This window comes from Nannospalax galili, unplaced genomic scaffold (genome assembly GCF_000622305.1).
Source record: "Nannospalax galili isolate Female #2095 unplaced genomic scaffold, S.galili_v1.0 scaffold1353, whole genome shotgun sequence".
Lineage (NCBI taxonomy): Eukaryota > Metazoa > Chordata > Mammalia > Rodentia > Spalacidae > Nannospalax > Nannospalax galili.
The window spans coordinates 1,017,448-1,040,110 of record NW_008333501.1 but is presented as its reverse complement, the minus strand read 5'-3'; the positions used below and the strand labels follow the sequence as shown (position 1 = coordinate 1,040,110).

General features: G+C 50.9%; 1 protein-coding gene across 1 annotated transcript in view; it reads right to left on the bottom strand.

Moving 5' to 3' along the window:
• The window catches only part of Nkd1 (NKD inhibitor of WNT signaling pathway 1), a 71,341-nt gene extending 52,017 nt beyond the window's left edge, over positions 1 to 19,324 (bottom strand). Inside the window, exons 1-3 of the mRNA XM_008828308.1 lie at positions 19,126 to 19,324; positions 18,966 to 18,998; positions 18,268 to 18,401 (exon numbers count right to left, since the gene is read on the bottom strand). Of these exons, the coding sequence (XP_008826530.1) occupies positions 18,268 to 18,401; positions 18,966 to 18,998; positions 19,126 to 19,150 (192 nt within the window). The 5' untranslated portion in view covers positions 19,151 to 19,324. The remainder of the gene's footprint in view (positions 1 to 18,267; positions 18,402 to 18,965; positions 18,999 to 19,125) is intronic.
• Positions 19,325 to 22,663: the final 3,339 nt, after the last annotated feature.

Here is a 22,663-nt window from a genome sequence, read left to right as displayed (position 1 = left end):
GGAGGGAGGGAAGAAATAAACAGCAGGTGAAATTAATTCAGTATTGAAGCTGGTGGACCCAAATGCTGACACTTCAAAATAGTGTTACCACATGTAAAACAGATCTTTTAAAAATTGTTACTACATGGGGCTGGAGACATGGCTCAGCAGATAAGAGCACTGGCTGTTCTTCCTGAGGACCGAGATTCAGTTCCCAGCACCCACATGGTGACTAGCAACCATTCTTAACTCCAGTTTCGGGGGACCCGATGTCTTCTTCTGACCTCTACAGGCACTGCACGAGAGGGGTACACCTACCTACATGAAAACAATATATTAATACACATAAAATAAAAATGTAAATAAACTCTATTTTTCATCTTACGAACTCATCTCCCTTTTCCCACACAGAGGCTTTGGGATACCCTGTACCTCCATACCCTATGGCAGTTGTCTTTCCATGTCTACCAGCCCCTCAAGGACAGAGACAGAGGCCGCCATAGTGGCCTTGGGTTCCAGCCATTCTGCTGAGGCTGGACTGGACAACTCTCCCAGAGATCCTGACAGTCAAGTACTAACATCTTTCCTATTCAAGAACTCTGGAAAAAGCCCCCATCACCCCCAACTGACAGGTTCTACTCCAGCTCCTAAGGGAGATACAGAGAATGCAGGGTGCCTCTGTCATGCATGACATCACTCCAAGGGGAAAGAGGCGAACTGCAATACAGCCATGAATCCACAGCCACAGACCAACCCGCATGGAACACACTGGGGAACTGCTTCCACACCAAAATGTACTGCTGTCTCTATTCCCTAAACAATACAGCATAACAACTGTTTAGAGCATTTCCTTTGACTTGAGGATTAAAGGATACAAAGTGTGTGTGTGTGTGTGTGTGTGTGTGTGTGTGTGTGTGTATGAACTGCATCATTTTCTATAAGGAACTTGAGGAGACACCCTAGAGCCCCAAGGTTGGTTGTATTTACCTAATTCTGCCACTCACCAGGCCCTGAGGCTCCCCACACCCCTTTTTCTCTTACTCCTCATACTCACCTTAGGAAATGAGTTCTTACTACCATTCCATTTTACCGTTGAGAAAACTGAGGATCCAGAGAGCATGAACCTTGCCCACACTCTTCTGATTCAGGGTGTCAAAGCTCCCTGGAGGGAGGGAGACAGGTGAGGACAAGCACCAGGAGGGGGAGAAACATGACATGCTGTGACCTGGGAAGGAAGGGGGAGCAAGTCCTTAGGATACAGTGGGCACACATGCAGAAAGCAGCACTGGGCACCCCAGCGCACACACAGAATCCCCAGAGCCAGAAGACGCAGGGATTCTGGGAGCTGAGAGGCCTTAGCAACCAGCCTGTGCGTCCAAATTCAACCATCCAGTCCTGGACAGCACCCACTGCCCACTCATGGGCTACAACACCAGCAGAATCCAACTTCCCAAAATATTTACCAGAAGGCTCCGGGCACAGACTCCATTCTGTAAACTTGGATGCCATTCCTAAGCTGACATGACAGATCTCCCAGAGAACCAGATAAACTCTCCCTCACACTCTAAATAACGAGAAGGCAGTGGGGAGGAGCAGGAAATAAATCAACCCTCCCCACTGCCCAACTTAAAAGGGATTACGGTCCACAGCAAGAAGACAGCAAGGATGTGTGTCCTTATCAGGCACAAGGCCGCTCCAGACACAAACAAAACTCTTGGCAGGCATCCTTCTTCCGCATCGGAAGGGGAGCATGAAGTCCTCACGTGCAGGGTCAAAGCCATACTGAGTACATGTAGGCTGATCTTCCCTCTTAATTTCTGAGAAAGAAGGGCCCCTTCTGAGATTCAGGACACAGACTAGAGCTTGGGCAATGGAACAAGGCCTGTGAACTTCCAACTCCCAAAGGGTAGCTGGCCCAGAGTTCAAATTTCCCACTGCTTGGGCCCAGGAGATAGATGGACAGGGGAGGGGTGAGCTCAGCAGTGTAGGTGGAGAAATTCACCCCTGCTTCACAACCATCACCCTCGGCATCATGGGTACAGGAGGAAACAACCCACAGAGGTGACCACACTCAATCCTGAGGCTATGTCCATGAGGCAGGTACTGCTACTGTCCCCAGCTGACAGAAAAGTCAGAGCTCCCATGGTCAGTAAAGGCAATTCCCGCTCTGACCCAGGCCTCCAGCTGAGCCCTCCCTGCTGATGCACCCTCCCCTAGTTTGTCTCCATTTTCCAGTTCTGCCCACCTTCACCTCTGTCCAACACTCTTATACTGCAGAACCCCAAATCCCACAGGAGGGAGCAAAGAACATGGATGCACGCTTAGCCCCTTCTAAGCTGTTCCTCTACAGCCCATGCCATCTCCTGGCACCCTCTTCCAACTCCAGAAACGCACCCTGGCCTCCCCAGTGGCCCATCCAAGAAGCAAACTTTCCAGCATAACATTTTCCTCCCACAGAACATGAGAATAAAGGGCTCTTTGCTTGTCTTCTGAAATAACTGGCTCTCACCATAAAGCAATCTTCTGCCCAGTAAAAATATTTCTGTAAAACTTGGTAACTCTATCTGCGGTTCCTTTTCTGAAAGTCAGAAACCTTGGAGAGTGAAATATGGCAGAGGCAGACGTTATGACAAGCTCATGAAGTCATGTCTACCCCAGGCAGTCCCTCCTGGGCACAGTGATTAATGTGCTGTTAACCACAGGGATTTTGTGTCTTAATATACTCAAAGCAAAAAGCCAGTTCACATTTCTACCAGAACAATACCCACTACCCCAACCCAAGGGGCCAGCCAGGCAGGCAGCAGAGCCATGGCTAGACTCGGACCAGGAAGGACTTGGAAGATCAGAGAACCCCTGCAGGTGGCCACAATACACAGGTGAGCCAACCTCTGTGGCCTGGCCTTAGTCAGGAAGGTGGTGCACCTTGTAGAATAAATGAGGGGTCCCGAGACCAGCATAAAAGCACTCACAGCTAAACCTAACTCACTCCAAGACACTAGGTAGCCTGCCTAGAGCTCAGCTTTCCCATGTCAGTGTGGAAGACTCATCCCAGGGAGACACAAGTCAAGATGCACTCCCCCTCTGAGCCTCTGTGCCCACCACATACCAATTGAGTACTGGTTTTGGCCCAAAGAGATAGAGGGTAGGCTTACTGGAAATCTTCCAGAACACATCAGCAATCATAAAGGCCTTATGAAGCTATCAGCACAGGCCTCATGTGGCCCTGGGCATTATCTCACTGAATCCTGGAGAAAAGAACAAGAGGTAAGGTTCTGCCCTCAGTCCTACAGGAGACAGACCCAATATTACCACATAACACAGTCCAGTGCAAAGCCAGGGTCAGACCTGCACACAAAGCTCTGTGTCCCTTTGAAATGGCAGATGTGCATACAGGGAGATAAGGGAAAAAAACGGCATAATGAGGTTTAACCACAACGACAAAAAGCCAAGAGAAACAGAAAGGTAATGGGAGGGAATGATCAAAGCATTTTAGAAGCATGTATGAAAATGTCACAATGAAAATCATTTGTTCTTGTTTGGGTTTTTTTTTTTTTTTTTGCTTGTTTCTTTCATTTTGTTTTCAGGGCTAGGGATCAAATCCAGGGCTAGCACACACTGGGCAAGCACTCTACCCCTGAGCTATGTCCTTAGACTTCAACTTTTCGTACAAATTAAGGCAGAGTTCTTGACCTGGGAACTGTAGATGCCCTGGCACTGCAGATGAGGATGAAGGGCACACATCCAAGTAGGGAGACGCTGTGGGGTTCAGAGCCTACTGCCAGCACTCAGAGTTAGGAGGCATCCCCAAGCAGAAGCTGGGAGCTGAGAAGGAAGGAAGCAACTCCTGTGGGCTGTGTGGAGGGTGTGGCAAACCACCTCGGCTCTTTGGAAGGCCAACAACAAGGCAAGGTTTTCCTCAAAACATTGTTTGCTGGGTCTTCTACCTGGGGAACTAGATATGCACAGCTCTCGGTTCAGCCCATTCATGCCCATGTGTAGCCTGACCACAGGTGGCTTCTCTTATGAACACTCAAGGGTCTGAGCATGAGACATACGACTGCCCAACCATCAGGGCTCAGCTCTGTGCTAAAACAGATGGCCCAGGTCAAAACAGAGGAAGACCGGCCTGAGAATGTGCTGGAACTTCCAGCTGAAGATGAAAGCCTGACCTACTAAGAGATAAACTGGCACTGGCTGAGGAGGCACTGTCTAAGAATGAAGTCACCCTGAACAGAGCAGAGAGGAACACTGCCGTCCTGCACCAGACAGTCTGAACTTCGGGATGAACTGTCCTTCGAAAGCTCACCCTCACAGTGAGTTAAGCTCTTCTTTCTCTGTATTTTTAATGTCATTTATTTGTTTGCTTTTATCATGGACATGATTTCATTCACCCAAGGAGAAAGGTGTGATCACAGGGCAAGGGAAAAGCGAGCAAAAGACCTCTGCAAAGGCATACAGCAGTGTGGCTCTGGGAAAAGAAATAGGGACCGGAGGGCCCAGCCCCCTCCACAGCTAAGTAGCCTCTCTCCAAGCTGCTGGGCCTCTCTGAGCCTCAGATATTCTTTGAGCATCCACCACATACCAAGGAGTGCACAGAGCCCTGAGGCAACAAGAAAGAGCCACAAAGAACCTGCCCCATGGGGTCTGCAGTACCACCTCAGTTTTCCCAGCAATCCTGGCCAGGTGACCATACCACTCTTGAGCAAGCAGCTAGGAACCAGAAAGCCCTGGAGAAACACTAGCAAGAGAAGTGCCAGCCCGGGTGCTACTGCTCCATGATCCAGAGCAGAGTCTTCACCAGGTGCCACCCTCAGGAGAGGTGTGAAGCCCCACCCCAGAGCTGCCTAAGAGGTATCATGCAGAAGCTACGGTGGGATTTGTGACTCGCAGCACAGGTGCTCCCCTCCACTCTTCTAGAAGGAACGGAGGATCACTGCAAACCATGACCGTGTCTGGCAGTGGCCAATGGGGCAGCTTTCTCCAGCTGAAGCACAACCTCTAAGCAGGCACTGATGGGCTCCAAGGAAGGGCGGGCCGGGGCTTAACGTGTAAAGAACATCATCTTCACCACCTGCTGCTGCAAACATACCTTAGGGACAGACGCATGCACATGTGCATACACACACTGATGCATACACACACCTAGGGTGAGGCTTTTCCAGGCACACTACTTCTTCCCCTCAGACCAGAGCTGGACTGCTGAAGGCAGCAACCATTGGCTTCAGGGGCTCTTCGTATTTGTATGTCAATTCACTCAAATCAAGTCTATCTGAAAATTCACTTCATTAGCACTCGGTGATTGAACCACACTTCCATACTGACCACGTGAGACCCACGGCGCCCTCACCACAGGAAAGACCATCAGACTGGACTAGGCTGCTTCCCTGTCCTGTTAACGGTCCCTTTGTCCCTCCAGTTCAGAGGCCCTGAAGGCTTTTAAAGTTCAGCCAAGTAGCAAAACTTCTGTGGGAGTCCAAGTCCACGGAGGTTTAAACAATCACTCCCAGGGGAGGAGAAAAGAGAGAGACAGACCAATCAGCTGAGAACTTGACACAAGCCAGAATCCCATTGGTACCCACAATTTTCTACCTGCACACTAGGCCTCCCTTTGTTTGGTCTGCTGTGTATCACAGCCCGGCTCTGAACTCACAGTCCTCCTACCTCAGCCTACCGAGTGTACATGTATGTACCAGGTCAGCTGGACTCTGCTTTTTTTTTTTTTTTCTGGTCTTTTGAAGCAGGGTCTCCCAGTAGCCCCAGCTGTCCTGGAACTCACTATGTAGACCAGGCTGGCCTGGCCTCAAACTCACAGAGATCCACCTGCCTCTGCCTCTGCCTCTGCCTAAAGGCATGCGCCACCACACCCAGCTTGGACTCTGCATTTTAATCAGTACCCAGGGGACTCAGAAGCTAGGATGGAGTAGCCTCAACCCTCAGTCCCCTCCTGCATCTTCCCAACCCTTCCAGAGAAGCTTCCAGAGCCGCTGTTATTCCCTCACTTCCCCTGTCCCTTCTAAATGTACAGCGTTCTGAAAAGTACAAATAGCACACATTGTTTTACAAAAAGTCAAGTAATGACGTGTACAATGTGAAAGGAAAATTCTCCACTTCCTATTCTCACAGTGGATCCTTCTAGATCTTTCTCTATATACCTGAATACATACAGAATTTGCCTGGGCACACTTGGTACACAGCTGTCCCCCAATATTAACAGAGGTTGATTCCAGGACCCTTCTTTCCACTGCCCCACCATGGACACCAAAACTTTTGATGCCCAGATCCTGACACACGTGGCTCAGTGTTCCGCTGTTCTGTGTAGGGAATAAAGACAAGGAAAGTATCTGTACTCGATTTTCCTTTCTTAATGTGTCTGAACCATGGCTGGTGGAACCCAGAATGGAGGCTGTAGCCACACGAGCACCAACACTGCAGGAACCAGACCATGGTCTACCTGTGTCCTGCACTGTCAGCAGCAGTGTTCCATGGCTTCTTCCTGTCACAGGACCCCACTTACCCTGCTCCAACCTGGGGCAGGGAGATCCGTGAAATGGTCACACCACTGCTGACTAACCTGGTGGTGGTCAAGTGAGTTGTCACCAGTTTCTCACTCCGGGCACATTGTTGAACATGTGCACCTGCTCAGGCACATGCTCAGTCCTGCTGGGGCCCTGGGGTACTGCCACTGCTGTCACTTCACCAAGGCAGCACACGATACAACCACACCTACATCCCACCTACATCTATCTCATGGCCACCATGTGTCCTTCTTCGATTTTGCCTCTCTGTAGCCATCTCCTAACCTACCTCTCTGTGGTAGGCTACAGTTGCCCCTGAAGAATCCCATTTCTAGAATTCAAATCCCTGCGGTCCCTTCCCCTAAATCTGGGCCGAAACTATGACTTGCTGTACCCACCAGCTCCAAGCCTGAGCCTTGAGAGCCCCGAGGCTCAAATTCAGAATCTATAGTAGTTGTCAAACACCAGACTTTAAAACTTTGATCATGACCTACAGAAGGAATTACATCATCACAGGCTTTGGTATAGCTGGACATGAGTATAAATACACTTGCTTTAGCTAATATAAAAAAGTCCTCTTCAGGTACCTGATACTTTTATTTTTACCATTTTCCATTTCATTTTTCTAAACACTGAGCACAGAATTTTTCTAAATTCTGTGTCACAGCCCCATTCATGAATTCAGCTGATTTCATGAATGGGGCTATGACACAGAATTCTAAACCCATTGACACTGCTCTAAACAGTTCTACAACCAAACCAGGCTGTTTGACTCTTGCTCAAGATTCCACTTCAGGGTAGGTAAGGCTGAGCAAGATGGTAGACTTCTTACAGTCTTCTCGTGGGTCAATAGGGTTTGTCACTGCTCAAATATGAAAAGTACCCCCCAAAGATTCATGTACTAAAGTCTTTGTCCCCACAAGGTGGCAACTATTTGGGAAGGTCCTGAAATCTTTAGGCAGCAAGGCCTTGGAGACAACATCTCTCACCTCCTCCTGTGTTTCCCTCTGCTTCCTGTCAGTCATGAACTGCTCTGCTCCACAACACCTCCCAGCCATGATGGACAGAACCCTCCAAAACTGTAAACAAAATAAATCCTTCCTCTCTCGGTATTTTTCTCAAGTATTTTTATCAGAGTAATAAAAACCTAATGCAGGGATGATAGCAGCAGGATCTCCTCAGGATGCTGAGAACCAAGCACTGAGAACAAGGATGACAGAGCCCTGGGCCTAGCACCCTCGGGCGCTCTGTAGACAGTATCTCTGCTGCACCCACCTCCTCTTGGTGAGCACCTGGTTCAGCACAGAGCTGTGCACAGGCATCAGTTTATAGATGCACCCAGGCTGCAGCCATGAAGCAGCAGAAGTGACCCATGCCCAGGACAGCTACATACTCTAGACTCCCACAAGCAGGGGTAGAGGAATGGCCCCCTCTGAGCTCACAGGCTTGGCAACAGTACTCTCATGGGGACACCCACAGGCCAAGCCTCAGAGTGAGGTGTCTACCCATGCAGCCTTCTGAAGTTAGAGCACTTGGCCAGAGACCTCTGGGAGGCTGTGGTCCTGCCCCGTCACCTGCAGCCTGAGAGCCTTTGCTCGGCCTCACCCAGGAGGGCCCCAGCTCCACAGTCAAAGTCAGGTGGTCAAGCAGTCACAGAGGCCAGATACTCAGTTCCAGGATGACAGGATCCCTCCATGCCTCTCCTACCTGGCCAAAAGGAGAGAGGCTGGAGTCAGAAAGGTTTGTAGCTCCCCAGAGGCATGGCACACACTAGCACAATCCACTCCAGCAGGCACAGCCTACCCCCTGCGGGGCCATGGACTCCTGGGAGACCAGAATCAGACTCCAGAGGTGGCTGAGCACTTTCTCTGTGCCTCTCATGTGGCCTCCAACCTTTGTACTTCCCTCATCCTATGAGTGGAAGGCTGGTACCAAACCCTTCATCACCTGGCCATCTCCTACTTGTTCCTCAGGGCCCAGTAACTTCTGTATCACTCCCTGATCCCAAGCAGGGCCCCTCATTCTCCCTTACCATACCCTGTTCTGTATCACACTTAGAATGCCTACACTCTTGCACACATCTGTGTGACCATGAGTGGACACACTAGGAAACTGCGAGAGGAGGGACATCTGTTCCATTTTCCAACTTGCTAAGAAGAACTCATTTCACTCTCAGCAAACTCCATGTAGTAGGAACAATTCCCTTAGATACTCCACAGATATAAAGATGGAAGATCTGAAATAAGCCACTGCTGACCCCAGGCCACCAACTGGGGAAAGCACACCTGGGACCCAGGCCCAAATGTCAGATTCTACCAACCCAGTCATGCCTCTGGCACCAGCAGAGAGCAGCCAATCGACATCTTTGCTGGGCTCCTGGGCTCACCCTGTCTGTGCCCCCTCACCTCCATCGTCCTCCCACAGAAAAATACTAGCTATGGTTTCCCAGCCAAGCATAGCTACTAGCTCAGTCCAGCTTGCAGTCCAGCTAAACCCAGTTCTCCCAGACAGGTCAGTTGCTTTAGCTCAGATTGAGTCATCCGCATGACAGAAGAGTCTGCAGGAAGCAGATACAAGGATCCCATAGGGGAATGCAGACAGTGCACTCACCTGAGTGCCTATCTTACCAGTGATATCCTGTACCCCACAGGGCTGGAGCAATCACAAGCTCAGTGAAAAAGACCTAGTAGACAATCTCAATTATAGCCCAATCTGGCCTCAAGTCTATAATCCTCCTGCCTCAGCTTCCTGAGTGCTGGGGTCACAAATGTGTGCTATCATGCCTACAATCTTTTAATTGGGAAGGTTCTGCATAAGAATCCAGATAGCTGGATTCTCTAAGCCATCAGAGTACGGCAACACCAGGTTCCACCCCAGATATCTCCCACTCAGCCTGCTGCACTGATTCATGTGACAGTCCCTGAGCTCAGTCTCAGCATCCTGCAAAGCCCTGCTCACACGCCCTCTCTTCCAATCACACCTCCAGGCCCACACTTGTCTGTGGGTTACAAGTTCCAACAGCCACAGGTACTGAGCATATCCCATATATAAATGAGTCTTCCCAACAATGCTAGGAAACAAATGGTCCTACAGCCCAATTCCCAGATGCGGAAACTGAGGTTCAGAAAAGCCTATTCTCCTGCCACTGCACACCCAGCCATTTCCTGCCCTCTCTGTGGTGCCTCATAGAAAGAAGGTGATCTCTGGGCACCAATTCCCTACAGTGACCCTGCCTGCTGGTCTCTCAATTCAGCCAATAGGAGAACTTGGCAAGAACCTGGAGAAAGGGGTTGGAGAGATGGCTCAGTGGTTAAGAGCACTGGCTGCTCTTGCAGAGGACCTGGGTTGAGTTTCCAGCCCCCATAGGGCAGCTAACAACTGTGTATAACTCCAGTTCTGGGGGATCCAACACTCCCTTCTGGCCTCCATGGGTATTTCACACATGTGATGCACTTACATACCTGCAGGCAAACCATTCACACACATAAAATAAAAGAAATCAAAAGAATTTTTTTAAGAACCTGGAGGATGGAGAGAGAGAGGGAAATTCTTCACACCCCTAACCTCCATCACACCATGGCTCTGATCCCAGTTAATCACCTTGCCTACCATCTCTCCTGGCTGCCCTCAGCAGCAGTCCCTAAGAGGACAGAAGCAACCACCTCCAGCTGGTACAGACCCTTGGCACCTTGGCATCAGCAGAACCCTCTCATCCTTGCTCACAGCTCTACAAGCTCAGGAATTGTCTCCTTTAAACTATCTACAATACATGTTTCCTACTGCACTCATTGGCTGACTGAGAGATCTGGCTCGGTGGCTGAGGTCCCAGTTAGAAAGCAGACAGGAGGATTAGAACCTGGGATGAAGGCCTCTACAGCCACTGCTCAACCTTTATGTGATCCTATTTTTCCTAACCCCTTGCCTTGTCTGCCTGGGGCCTCCTCAAGACCGCCCTGGACGGTCCCCAGAGAACTCAGTGCTGTATCCAGCCCAGTGCAGACACTGTGGATCCTCACAGCCCATGGAATATTCTGTCCCTTGATTTCTCTTCACCATCCAAAGCATTTATACAACTGAGAGCCCACCCCACATTCTTTCTCTGCAGAACAGATCTCAGGCTCCCCTGGCCACGCTGGCCTGCTATACGTCTTCTGGGACCTGAGGCCATAACACAGGGAGATCAGGCCCAGCCATGACTTCCAACATCTCCAGCAAACTGTCCTCTGTTGCTCCTACCCCGACTCAGTTCTGTGACTCAGCTCAAACCAAATTCCCTCTGAGGACAGATACCTCTGATCCTGTTCTAAACTCAAGAGTGCCTAAAGTATCCCCTAAACTTTCCTTGATACCATCTTCATTGTTCATCTGCCTTCTTCCTAGTGTGAGCCAATCTAACGTGCAAATATACATGCAAAGACCTTCCCTGCAGCATCTACAAGGCAAATACAGCCATATTTTAAAAGAATACAGTTGTATTCCTTGGTATCCACAGGAACTGGTTCTAGGTACACCCCATCTCTCTCATCTTGAATACCAAAATTTACCAGTGCTTAAGTCCCTTATATAAGACACCATATATGCATATAATCTATGCACATGCTCCTGTATATGTAAGTATTTATAATATATAATATAATGAAATACTACGCAAACAGTCATCAAACTGTCTTGTTTAGGGAATAATGACAAAAAGCACGATCAGCATAAATGAATTTTTTCCAGTATTTTCAGTTGATTGAGTTCATTATACAGAGCCTAGACATGGACAGTCAACTTCATAATGTGCCGTGATAAACAAGGGCTTATTTGAGGAGTGCAAAAGAGTTCAACACTAGGAAATTTAGCAATGAGAGTCATTATACAAATAGTACATCAACCAGGTGTGGTGGCGCTCATTTGTAGTCTCAGAAGTCAAGGAGTTGAAGCAGGAGGGTGATTTCCAGGCCAGTCTGGGCTAGATAGCAAGATCCTTTTGTAAAATAACAACAGAAAGCCAAAGCATAAATGATGTCAGTAAATAATGACCCACTCCATCCACATCCCAACAGCATGCTAAAATTAAACAATTATTCCTAATTTTATGTCTTCCAGGAGTGGAAGCAAGTTATTTTAGTTAAATAAAAACACATATGTACTACACTCCACTAAGCAACGCAGGAAACTCTAACCAGTGCAGTAAGAGAAGAAAAGCAGATGATGACGAGAGCTCAGCCCCACTCTCACTAAGTTTGAAGACAAGGGCAAACATGCCCAGCTTCCACAGCATTCTGAGAACAGCACCTGGCAGAGAGGACTACCCAATTTGCACAAAGAACAGCCATCCAGATGAGACCCCAGCCCTCAGAGCACCCAACACCTTTCTGAAGCATCGATCCATTATATTTTACTATTTGTTTTTTAAAACATTTGTCTCTTGCCAGACTGTCAGTCTCATGAAAAAGGCTATGGTCAATGAACAAAGCAGGTGTTCACCGGACAGAAGGTGGGCAGTCCAACTCCACTGCAGATCCACAAAGGAGGGACCAAGGCATTCTATAACACCAACTTAGAATGATTTCATCCCATTTCTCAGTTGGAAAGGCCGAGGTCCAGAACGGGCAGAGGCCCCTAGCTGATGTCATAGGCTGCAGTAAAGCCCACCCAGTACCCTGGGGCCCTCTGATTGGCACCAGCCACACAGGGTCATATGTCACAGCCAGTGTGGCTCAGCAAGCCAGGACAGTGACGCCTAGGCTAATTCCTCAGGGCTGCTAAGCAAACATGGCCTAGGACGGGCCCCTCAGGCAGAGCCACATTAACTGGCCAGGGTTCCTGCAAGTCCTGCTGAAGCTGAGGATGACTTCAGCAGAGGGCCTGAGGCTTTCCTCCTAAGTCCTGTGGCTGGTGCCCACATGGATAAACATCCCCCTCGGCTTGCCCAGGCAGCTATCAAAGAATTACTTATGCCTCTGGAAGTGCATGTTTAGAAAAGGCTCCCCACCCCACCTGGGCTTGGCAAGGTACGGCCTGGCCTGTGGGTTTGCCCTTCACAGAGTGTACAAGCCTCTCCTCTCCTCCAGCCCAAGAGCCCACCACTCTCCATGTGGAGAGGCTGAGGCCATAAGGACGCAGGCAGCTTCCCAGGGTAAACGGAGCTGGGTGACATCAAAGCCCGGCTTCCAGATCCAACAAGTAAAGCCTTCAGCTCTCTCCAGCCTTTCGTCCTGCGTGTTCTGGGCTCCTGTCTCAGTTTTCTCTCAGACAGAAGGGCAGATATTTTGGCTTGCAAGGATCTGAATTCTTTCCTTCCTCAGGGAGACGGGATAAGGAGAAAGCAAGGGGGGGACCAGGAAACAAGAGAAGGAAGTCTGTGAGAGAGGAATTACAAAAAGAACCCGTGAGCCAGTGAGGGAAGCTGGGAGGCAGCCACTGGGAATAAATCCAACCAGCAACCCAGTTTGTAAAGCCGTACCCAGTGTGATCAGAAACCCTCAGTGAGGCTACAGGAGCCCTGGGTAGGTGACTCAACAGTAGGATGAGCCCTACATAGACCAGTGCTCTATCCCTGACTTGCATAGGCCTGGCTGGGTCTGGGAAGCCTAGACAATGAGGCTCCTTCTCAGCACAGCCCCACTGTACTTCCAGTTGTGGTGCATTCTCTGGGGTTGGCTCTCTGCCTCTTTTCCCCAACTCTAGAGGTGACTTCCTCTGCCTTTGAATTAATAGCTAGTGTCAGCCCTCAGTCTCCTATCCACACAACTGAGCTTCTGACCCTTTAACCTGACTCCAGGGACAAGCAACCTATTCAAACAGCTGGGGTAATGCCCTGTCCTCAAACTACAGGTTAATAAGCTCCAAAGGAGCATGCAGACAGCCACACACACCTGTCCCTGGACAGGTAGCTCAAGCATGCCAAGAGCTGCTCTCCTGCAGGGCTTTCTAAGATTAGGTTCCAGAAAGACATCCACTACCCACTGGCTGTGAAGCTACAGTCCCTTCACAACCACCTGCCCTGGCCCCCACAAAAGCCTCCTACCACACTCATCTCTCCATCTTCCTGTAACAAGAGTGAGTCTGGGGCCTCTTGGCCCTTCCCAGGATGCAACCCCCTCTCCTATATTTCCTGGCTGTATTCCAGTCCATTTGCTGCCTCTTGCCTCCATTAGACTGGAAGCCACCCAAGGCAAAGACCATGTCTCTTTACTCTCCACTGTACCCCAGTGCCTGGTGGTTAGGGATTAACAATTCAATATTAATAGATTGACTAAGTACCTTAAAGAAAGCCTTGGTTCTACTCTTCTACTAAGGACAGTGGACCTAGGTAAAAATGGAACAGGATCAGGCTCAGCCCAATCAAAAATGGAACAGGACAGCAGGAATAGATGGGGCAAGGGTGGTGACCAAATTTCTTTCATTCATTCATGAAGAGTGACAGCCTGCTATATGCCTTCAGACACTACACAGAACAAGTCCCATTTGGTAACCAATTCTTTTTACTGACAGTTCAGCTTTGACTGTTTCAAGTATTCATGGAGACAAGTGGTCAAGGGGGAAGAGGGAGCTTCCTGGTATGAACTGGGACACTCTCCCACCATTCCACCTCCTCTCCTCCTCCCACTAAGTGAGCCAAGAACAGCCCCCAGTTCTAGTCCTGACCAGGCACACAGTAGATGCCACCTGGATTGGGATTCCCTTGGATTTCCCACACAAGGTGGAGCAGTATCTGAATCCAGGGGAGCAGAGAGCACATGAGGCCCAGCTCAGGGGGCCCAGACTCCTCAGAGAAGCTTCGGGAGAGAGGACAAGGCACTACTTGAAAAACGCCTACAAGAGGTCCTGTCACACAAATGCACCACAGCAGCAGGCAGTGATAACCACTTGGATCAGTCCAAGGGCAACCAGCATTGATGCCTGGCACTGGGCACAGCACAAGCTTCCCAGGCCACTCCTCACTGGTTCCCAGGTTAAAGGTTGCTCCCAGGGCTGCTAAGTTGGGCCTAATAGCCATCAGCAGAGGAGACTCTCCTTGGACCACTCAAAGCTGCCTGTACCCTGGAGCACTATCCCACCTCGAAGCAAATCATCTTTTAATTCTTAAACATCAAATATTTAATTTATGCTCTACCTCAAATGTCAAGTCCACCTCCCAGCACATAGCTTTCAAACCATGTAAGGAGGCCTAACACATTCCACATGGTGAAAACATTAGGCCTTTTAATTGTGCCAACTGGTATCATTCAAGGGTAATTCCCCTGGAATTCAGCATTGGGGCAGAAACTAAGCCAGACTCCAATCTCATCACCTAGCCCCATACATTCCCAAAGGCTGCAGCATGCCTGCACCCTCCTAATCTTCCCCAAATATCAAAATGTACTAGGTGCCCCTAATCAAATTACCAAAGTGACTGGCAGCTGCCTTTGATCTGCAGGGGGCTTGCCTGCCCCCAGCCCCTAGCCTATTTCTGCATACAGCAGCTCTGCTATAAAAGAACAAAAGGGTCATGGGGTGGAGAGTAGACGGGATTGTTTTAAGTCTGGCTGTGTGCTTCCACATGTGTGGGTGTGTACACACCAGGAGCCTGGACATAAGCAAGCTGTCTTCCTGCACCCTGAATCCTCAGTTGCTCTGCCGACCTACGGGGCTTGTTATTCAGCCACTGCACATCCAGTAGCTAACTGAGCTTTCTCAGTCTCTTTATTTCCCAGTGCATCCCATCGTCTGGGAGATGACTGTGCTGGTTTGGGCCTCTAATTCTACTTAATGCGTGTTTCTCTGGCGTGTATGTGGCTCAGCCTATTGTCCTTATTTCACAGCACTCGTATGACTCCTAAAACCTACCACTTTTCTCAACTGTGCTCAGATTCTTTTACACCTCATCATGCACTCACGGAAACGCAGAAGCTCGGACTGTAGCCTGGGTCCCACCAGGTGAACCTGCAATGGAAGGATGCAGGAAGAAGAACACACTGGCATCATAATCCCTGCATAAAGACTCCCATCTGTTCTTTCTGACGATTTATCTATGTAATTCCGCCATAGATGAGAACATTACTGTACCCACTTTACAGATATATTAATCAAGGTAAAGGTAAAATGACTTGGACAAGGTGAGCTACTCTCCGAGTACATGCTCTGGTATGGGACTTCACACACGTGACTGGAGAAAGAAGGACAACTCAGTCTACACCGACTAGCTGAGCTCCAGAGCGTTATGGGGAGATGAAGGTAATACGAGCAATGCTGTTGGCACATACAGGCACTCAGTCAATCTCACTACAGGAATAACATTGCTAGTTGGATAGGCCAGTGATGTGTCCCCACCATTTAGGTGACAGGATAGAGAAGTGATGACAGAGGCCTTCCCCAAGACAAGCTGGGTGCTGGCTAGAGGGCACTGCTAGCCCTGAAAGCTGGCAGACTGCTGGAGCCCACACCCACCATCCCGATGCTATCACAGAAGGCCCTGCCAGCCACCCCTCCCACACCAATGGGAAACAGGGAAATGACAGGACTGCAGTGAGTCCATCAGTGGCTAAGGGTCCCCCACCCTTGGGGAATCCCATTCTCACATCCCAGCTGTGACCACTCAAACTCAGTATTTTTCCCTGCACTGATTTGAAACTCACCTATCTCTTTCAAAGTCTATTCCTCCTAAGTGGTAATATCCATGAAATCATGCATTTGATGTCCTAGTTTTTTCTAATAAAAAATAGGTACCTACAAAAATTAAAGACCTTTAAGGATCACCTGAATTGCCTCACAGGCCACCACAAGTGCTGCCCGACACCTGGGCTCAGCCTGGTTCTTTCCCAGTGTGGACACATGCCCCCACTGCTGGGGCCACCACAGGTGGGAACCTGGGCCTGCAGGTCTGTTACTGAGGACTCCCAAGAAGGCAGAGCCCGCCCCCAACATCTTTGATGGCTGGGCCCACCCTCTAACCATCCAACATATGTCATGCTGATGGCTCTGTGCTTCACATCTTCAAAAGTACTTTGAACAAATATTAATGACCTCCCAGCTGAGGAGAGAGGGAGTGAGGCAGGGAGGGCAGCAAGCTCCATCCATCCCATGCTGTCCTCAGCTGGGGGAAGCAACTGGGCAACAACATTCCCTGACTTCACCAAAGCCACAGGCTTAAGCTGGGGCCCCCTCCCCCTCCTTCATTTCCCCCAATGGCAACTTTTACTGGCTCGCATTCCTCTTGCTGGGAACGCTACTATTTAATTAAAAACGACAGACTTTTGTTTTCCTCTCCTTCTTCCCCCCTCGCCCATCCTCTCAGCCTGGATGCCAAGGAGACCCACCAAAAACATGCGGGGAACATTTGCTATGGCTTTGAAGATAAAAGTCAATTGAAGCAAGCCCTTGCAGTATTTCAAGTTTCCCCTCTAGCATGGAGCAAAAGCTGCCTGGCAGTTTAGGAAAAAAGAGAAAGGAGGCAGAGAGAGAGAAAGAGGAGAGAGAGCACAAATAAATGTCATTCAGCAGGAATACTCTGTAAAAATAAACAGGTTGAAAAAAAAACAAAACCTGGTTAATGGAAATCCTCTCCGCTGGCCTGTCTTGAACGGCAAACCCATCTGTTCATATGTCTAAACTGGATCATTTTCACCAGTCCTTAAATAAGTACATAAAAAACTAGGAATGGTGGAAGAAGTTTGTGGTTCCAATCTTAAAAGGCTGCAAATGCAGTCTCTCCCCCCACCCCCGCCCCCCAGTTGTGACCTTTCTACCAGGATAGCAGCTCTAATCCCAGCCCAGCCAGCAAACGAGAGGGCCAGGGAAAAGAAAGCCTGAACCATGGGGGCGGGGGCGGGGGGGGGTTGTCCCAGACACAGAGGATATTTAACACACACAAACCACCTCTCTGCAATGGAGTTGCCACGTGCCACCACCCAAGCACACACACATCTGAAGACTCCACCAGTCTCTCAAAGAACAAGACCAAAGAACTAACCAGACCTGAGGCTTGGTCTGTTCCCCCTCTAAGTTAAAAAAAAAAAAAAAAATTAAATGTCACATCAAAAAGTTGATTCATCCTTTGATCCTTGGCTTGCAAGAGTTCCACGCACACCATCTGAAAGCCCCATGCAGTGTTCTGGAACTCACAGGACAACCGTGAACGCCAGTCCCAGGCCAGGCACCAGGGTGGGACTCACTCACTACCCCATCCCACTCCCTGCTCCTGCAGAACAGCTCTAGCCTCAAGGACCCCCTGGCTGTGAAGGTACAGGGTGTGCTAGGATCACCATAAATGAGACCCCCCCCCAAGGGCCACACTTCGGGGACAGTCAGATCTCAGTGCCCCCAGACTCTACACTCAGATGGCAGATGGCACTGATGGATGCCACAGACACTCACAGTTGGAAGTGGCCACAGATCCTGGGCCAGCACAGCTCTGCCCTCCACCCAGACACTCCTGTCTCTCCCTCTATCCCTAACCCCTCCCTCTCTGAAGGCTGGCCACAGAAGCAAGGCAGAGGCCTCCAACCCCCGCAGCTTTTCCACCCACAGGACCTGGACTACCTCCTCCCTGGCACCTCTCCCCAGGAAGCCCTCTGCCCCCAACTGGGCAGCAGACTGTATCGTACGGACCTGACCTCCAAGGGTCCCCCAAAGCATGAAGCACAAGTCAGACTAGAGGGGCAGGCACTGGCTGAGAAGGGATTTTTGGACCTAGATGCTGTGCCAGCAGGATGCTAAAAGTTGGGGGGGGGGTGGTATGCAGACCCATCTCCAAGGTTGAAATGGATAAAGAGGTGGGACAGAAGGACAGATTGGGGGGCCATACCCGGGTGCCTCGACCAACAGCGCCTGCCAATCTCAGCTGTCTGGGTCCTGAAACGCCGCCAGAGCAGCGCTGCCTCCCGATCCACTCCTCGATGCCCTTCCGTGCCCAAGCAGCACTCACAGCGAAGCTGTCACCTGGGGCGGGAACAACACGAGCCCCTGAGTCTGAGTCCCCCAACTAGCAAAAAGTTACCTGAAAGTGGAGGGAAGGAAACCAGGCGGCACAGCCCAGGGAGCAAAGGTATCGAAGGGAGGGTGGTCAAGGAGGGTCAGGCGTTAGGGTAGAATCCAAAGGAGGTAAGCAAGAAAGGGGGCTCAGCGAAACCCTAAGTGCAAGGGTCCAGAGAGGAAAGGCAGGACCCGTACTGAAAAACTTCAAGGATCAGAGGAGCGAGCGCCGAGGCCGGGGCTGCGGAGGAGAGGACTGCGGGTCAGGACAGGGGCGCGGTGGGGCGCAGAGGCCAAGCAGTCCTGGGAAGGGGCTGGTGCGGATGAAGGGGGCAGGATCTTGGGGGTCTGGAGGGAGAAGGCCGCCAAGAGGGAGGGAGCGAGGGTCAGGAGAGGGCGCGCGGGGCTGCGGGGAGGGGCAGAGGGGCCCCAAGAGCGCTCCCGGGGCGGAGCTGGGGGCTGGAGCGGGCCGGGTAATGAGATCCAGCGGCTGGGCCGCTTCCCCCCGCGCCCCCCGGCCCGCGCCCCTACCTTCCGGGCTCTCCCTGCGCTTGCACACGGCGGCTGCAGCACAACGCGCGCGGCGGCGGCGGCGGCGGGAGCCGGAAAGAAAGGAGAAGGAGAGTTAGCACCGGCGGGGAGGACGCGGGGCCGGGGCCGGGGCCGGGGCGGCACGGGCGGGGGCACTGACCCGGCTTCGAGTGAAGTTTCCCCATGCTGGGGAGCGGCGGCGAGCGCCCTAAGCCATGCGTCCGGCCGCGGACCGTGAACCGCGACTCGCTCTGCTCAGCTCCTCACCGAGCTAGCTGTCCGCCCGCCGAGCGCAGCCCCAGGCGACGCCTGGACACGCTCCTGCCGCTGTCGCTGCGGCCCGACTGACGCCCGGGCGCGCCAAGCCCCCTGCCCGCCCCACAGGCCCCGCCCCCGAACCTCCCCGTGCGCCATTGGGCGGCCGCGGCGCATCAAAGGCGAGGCGAGCGCCGGGATCTGGCGGGGGCGTGGCCTGGGGGCGCGGCCTCGGGATGCGCGGGGCTCCGGATGCGCTGGGCCGCGCGCCCGCAGCGCTGCCTAGGTCTCCCGCCAGGCGGGTGCAGCGGACTCCCGGGCGGCGGCTCCGGCCGAGGCAGTGGAGGAGCGCTGCCCTAGCTGTGGCACTGCGTCTCCCCTCCGCTCTGCAGTTGCTCGGAGTGGGAAGGGTGGGACCTGGCTCCAATTTACAGGTTGGGAAACTGAGGTCGCGATGAGGACCTCAGCTGTCCCGGCGCAGGCGTCTGCTGAGCTTTCACATGCTTGCTTCCCGCCCGGTGCCCCTCCTTTGACCCCTCCAATTTTGTACTGGGGAATCCAGAAGAAATCCCCAGGGCTCCTAGGGCCGGTGCGGGTTGATCCCACTCCTGGGAGCGACAAGTGTTCAGAGGCCCGTAGCTATCCGCCGGTAGCTCGCAGCTCCTAGCCCAGAGGCTAGCGAGTGGCCGCCTGGGGTCGGGGCGCACTGCCAAGCTGCGAGGCCGGGACGGGGAAAGGCCGAGTCTTTGATCTTTCTTGGTTTCCGCCGCCCATCCCCCCCCCCTCCCCGCAGTTCGCCAGACCCCGAGTGCTTGTTTGTTTTGTCTGGGGAGCTCTCTGCGAAGGGAAGGACGACGTGAAGGCCTCTACCCCAACTTTGTGGTCCTCAGAGGGAATGCTATCTCTGCTGGCAACACCACGCCTCGACCCAAGCTAAGCTCATCCTGGTATCTAGTAGCCTGGGCATGGGAAAGAGCCCTAGAGCACGTGAGGAGACCAGTTCAGCCCTTCGGGCTGGATTCTTTCAGTGAGTCTCGGTTTTATGATCTGTACAATGGAGACTTCGTTCCTTCTTAGTTCCGCTCCCTGTGCAGCAGTACCCAATTGAAATGCATGAGTTATGGTGGTCATTTTAGACTTACAAGTAGGCACTTTTGGGGGGGGGACTCAGAAGCAAACCCAGGGCATTGGACATGTTGGCAAGCACTCTACCGTTGAGCTATATCCTCCATCCATACTTTTTTAAAAAGTTAAACAGGTGGGTCAAGGTACTTGCTGCCAAGCTTGAGGACTCGAGGTCTCCTGTCCCGGGAGACCAGGTGGTGGACAGAGAGAGCCAGACTCCAGGTGGCACAGGTGTGCCCACACATGCTCACACAATAAATAGGTAAGTAAATGTAATTTAAAGATTTAAAGACAGGCGAAAGTATTTTGTTAGACTCAATAGACTCAAAATATAGCAACATATAATAAGATCTTACAGTCTTTGTTTAACACTGTCCTTAAAATCTGGGCTGGAGAGATGGCTCAGCAGTTAAGAACACTGTTCTTACAGAAGACCTGGGTTTGATACCCAGCACCCACATGGCAGCTAACAACTGTCCGTAACTCCAGTTCCAGGGAATCCGACAACCCCTTCTGTCCTCCATGGGCATTGCATGACACAGGTGCACTTTCATACATGCAGGCATAACACTCATGCACATAAAATAAAAAATAATAAAATATTTACAATAAAATAAAATTTTAAAAATCTGGGGTGCATCACCTTTAATCCCAGCACTCAGGAGGCAGAGGCAGGCAGATCTCTGTGAGATTGAGGTCAGCCTGATCTACATTTTAGGCCAGCTGGAGCTACAGGGAAACCCTGTCTCAAAAAAACAGAACAAACAAAAGAAGACTGGTGTGCATTTTACACTTGAAACCATTCAAGCAGAATAACCACACCGCAAGTGACCTTTGCATGTGGCTAGTGGCTACTGTGCTAAGTAGCACAGCTCTGAGCATCAACCTGCTTCAAAGGACAACAGGAACTGGAGCTGTGAGGTCCTCCACAATCTCGTCTTCCCAATTCCTGTTTACATACCCTGTTTGAGGAAATGACTCTAAGCAGGCACCTAAAGCTAGGGCAGTATGCTTTCATTAGAGGATTGTTAGGGCCACACAAAATAAAAAAATAGTACTGTTGAGTTTTTGTTTTGTTTTGAGTCAAGGTCTCACACTGTAGCCCAGGCTTGACTGGAACCCCATACCACAGCTAATCAGTGTCCTTAAAAACCAACCCCAAGTCTGTTGATTCCTTTGCATGTGCCCATTTTCACTACCTCAGGTTTTCCAGCACATTCCAGATCTAATAGCCCACCATTTGGAAAGAAATAATAAGTATCAGCTGTGTAATAAGCATTGTTCTAGTACTTAAAATATGTATCTGAATGAAATGTACAGTGCCACTCTCATGGGCTGTCCTGGGTGGAAGAGAGACAAGAAATGGTGCCCATGATGAGTGACACACAGTGTGGAGGCCAGAAGACAGCTTCACCCGCAGGAGAGGGTTAATATTGTCTAGGTCAGTCAGGCTACTAAACATATCCCATGGCCACGACACCCCAGATTTACCTAGCTTAGTGTCCAGAGCAAGAAGCTCAATACCTGAGCTTTGGGGAAACAGAAGAGCAGCTCTAAGGACCAGGAGAAAGCAGGCTGTGTCCGAGGTCTTAATTTGAGGGAGAATGGCCTGCAGAACGTTCTGCCATGGAAGCGGACCTCCCTCAAGGTGCCTGCTTGTCCCTCTCACCCACACCCCCCACCAGTACCAGGGGTGTTGAAATCAAAGCCAAACTCTCACAGAGCTTAGAACGTTGATTACTTCCTTAAAACCCTTCATGACTTTCTTCTTTCATGAGAAAATAGTATCCCCTCTGCCCCTTGGGAATGTCTCTTTGCAGTTCAAAAAGAGATAAAAGCAAAAACCAAAACTCTGTAGTTGCCAGCTTGAGTCTTAGGGGAAGTAAATCCCAAGTGTCCAGACACGGAGGGTCCAACTACCTTGGAGCTTCCAGGCTAGCAGGCGCCTGTCAGAACCTCATCCCCTCTGCTCACTGGTCTCTGGCATGAAAAGCCCTGGGCCTGATGGGGACAGGGTCACCCACACACAACTTTGAGAATGGACTCCCTAGATGCTTCCAGGGCACTATCTCCCTGGGACGGCTCTTCACCCTCTAAGGACTTCCTGCCCCATGCTCGCTTTTTCTGTGCTTTAATAATTTATCTGGCCCGTTTCTTAGGCTGTATACTTACAGTGACACATCTCTTTCTTTGAAGATTTCCCATCCTTTGGGGGAGGAGAACAGGAGAGGGAGACCATGGACAGATAAGGGAGAGGTTATAACCACTGCCTGTGTGGGGCTGCAGATTTAGTGAAGCTGATTTGGGGAAATATGCCA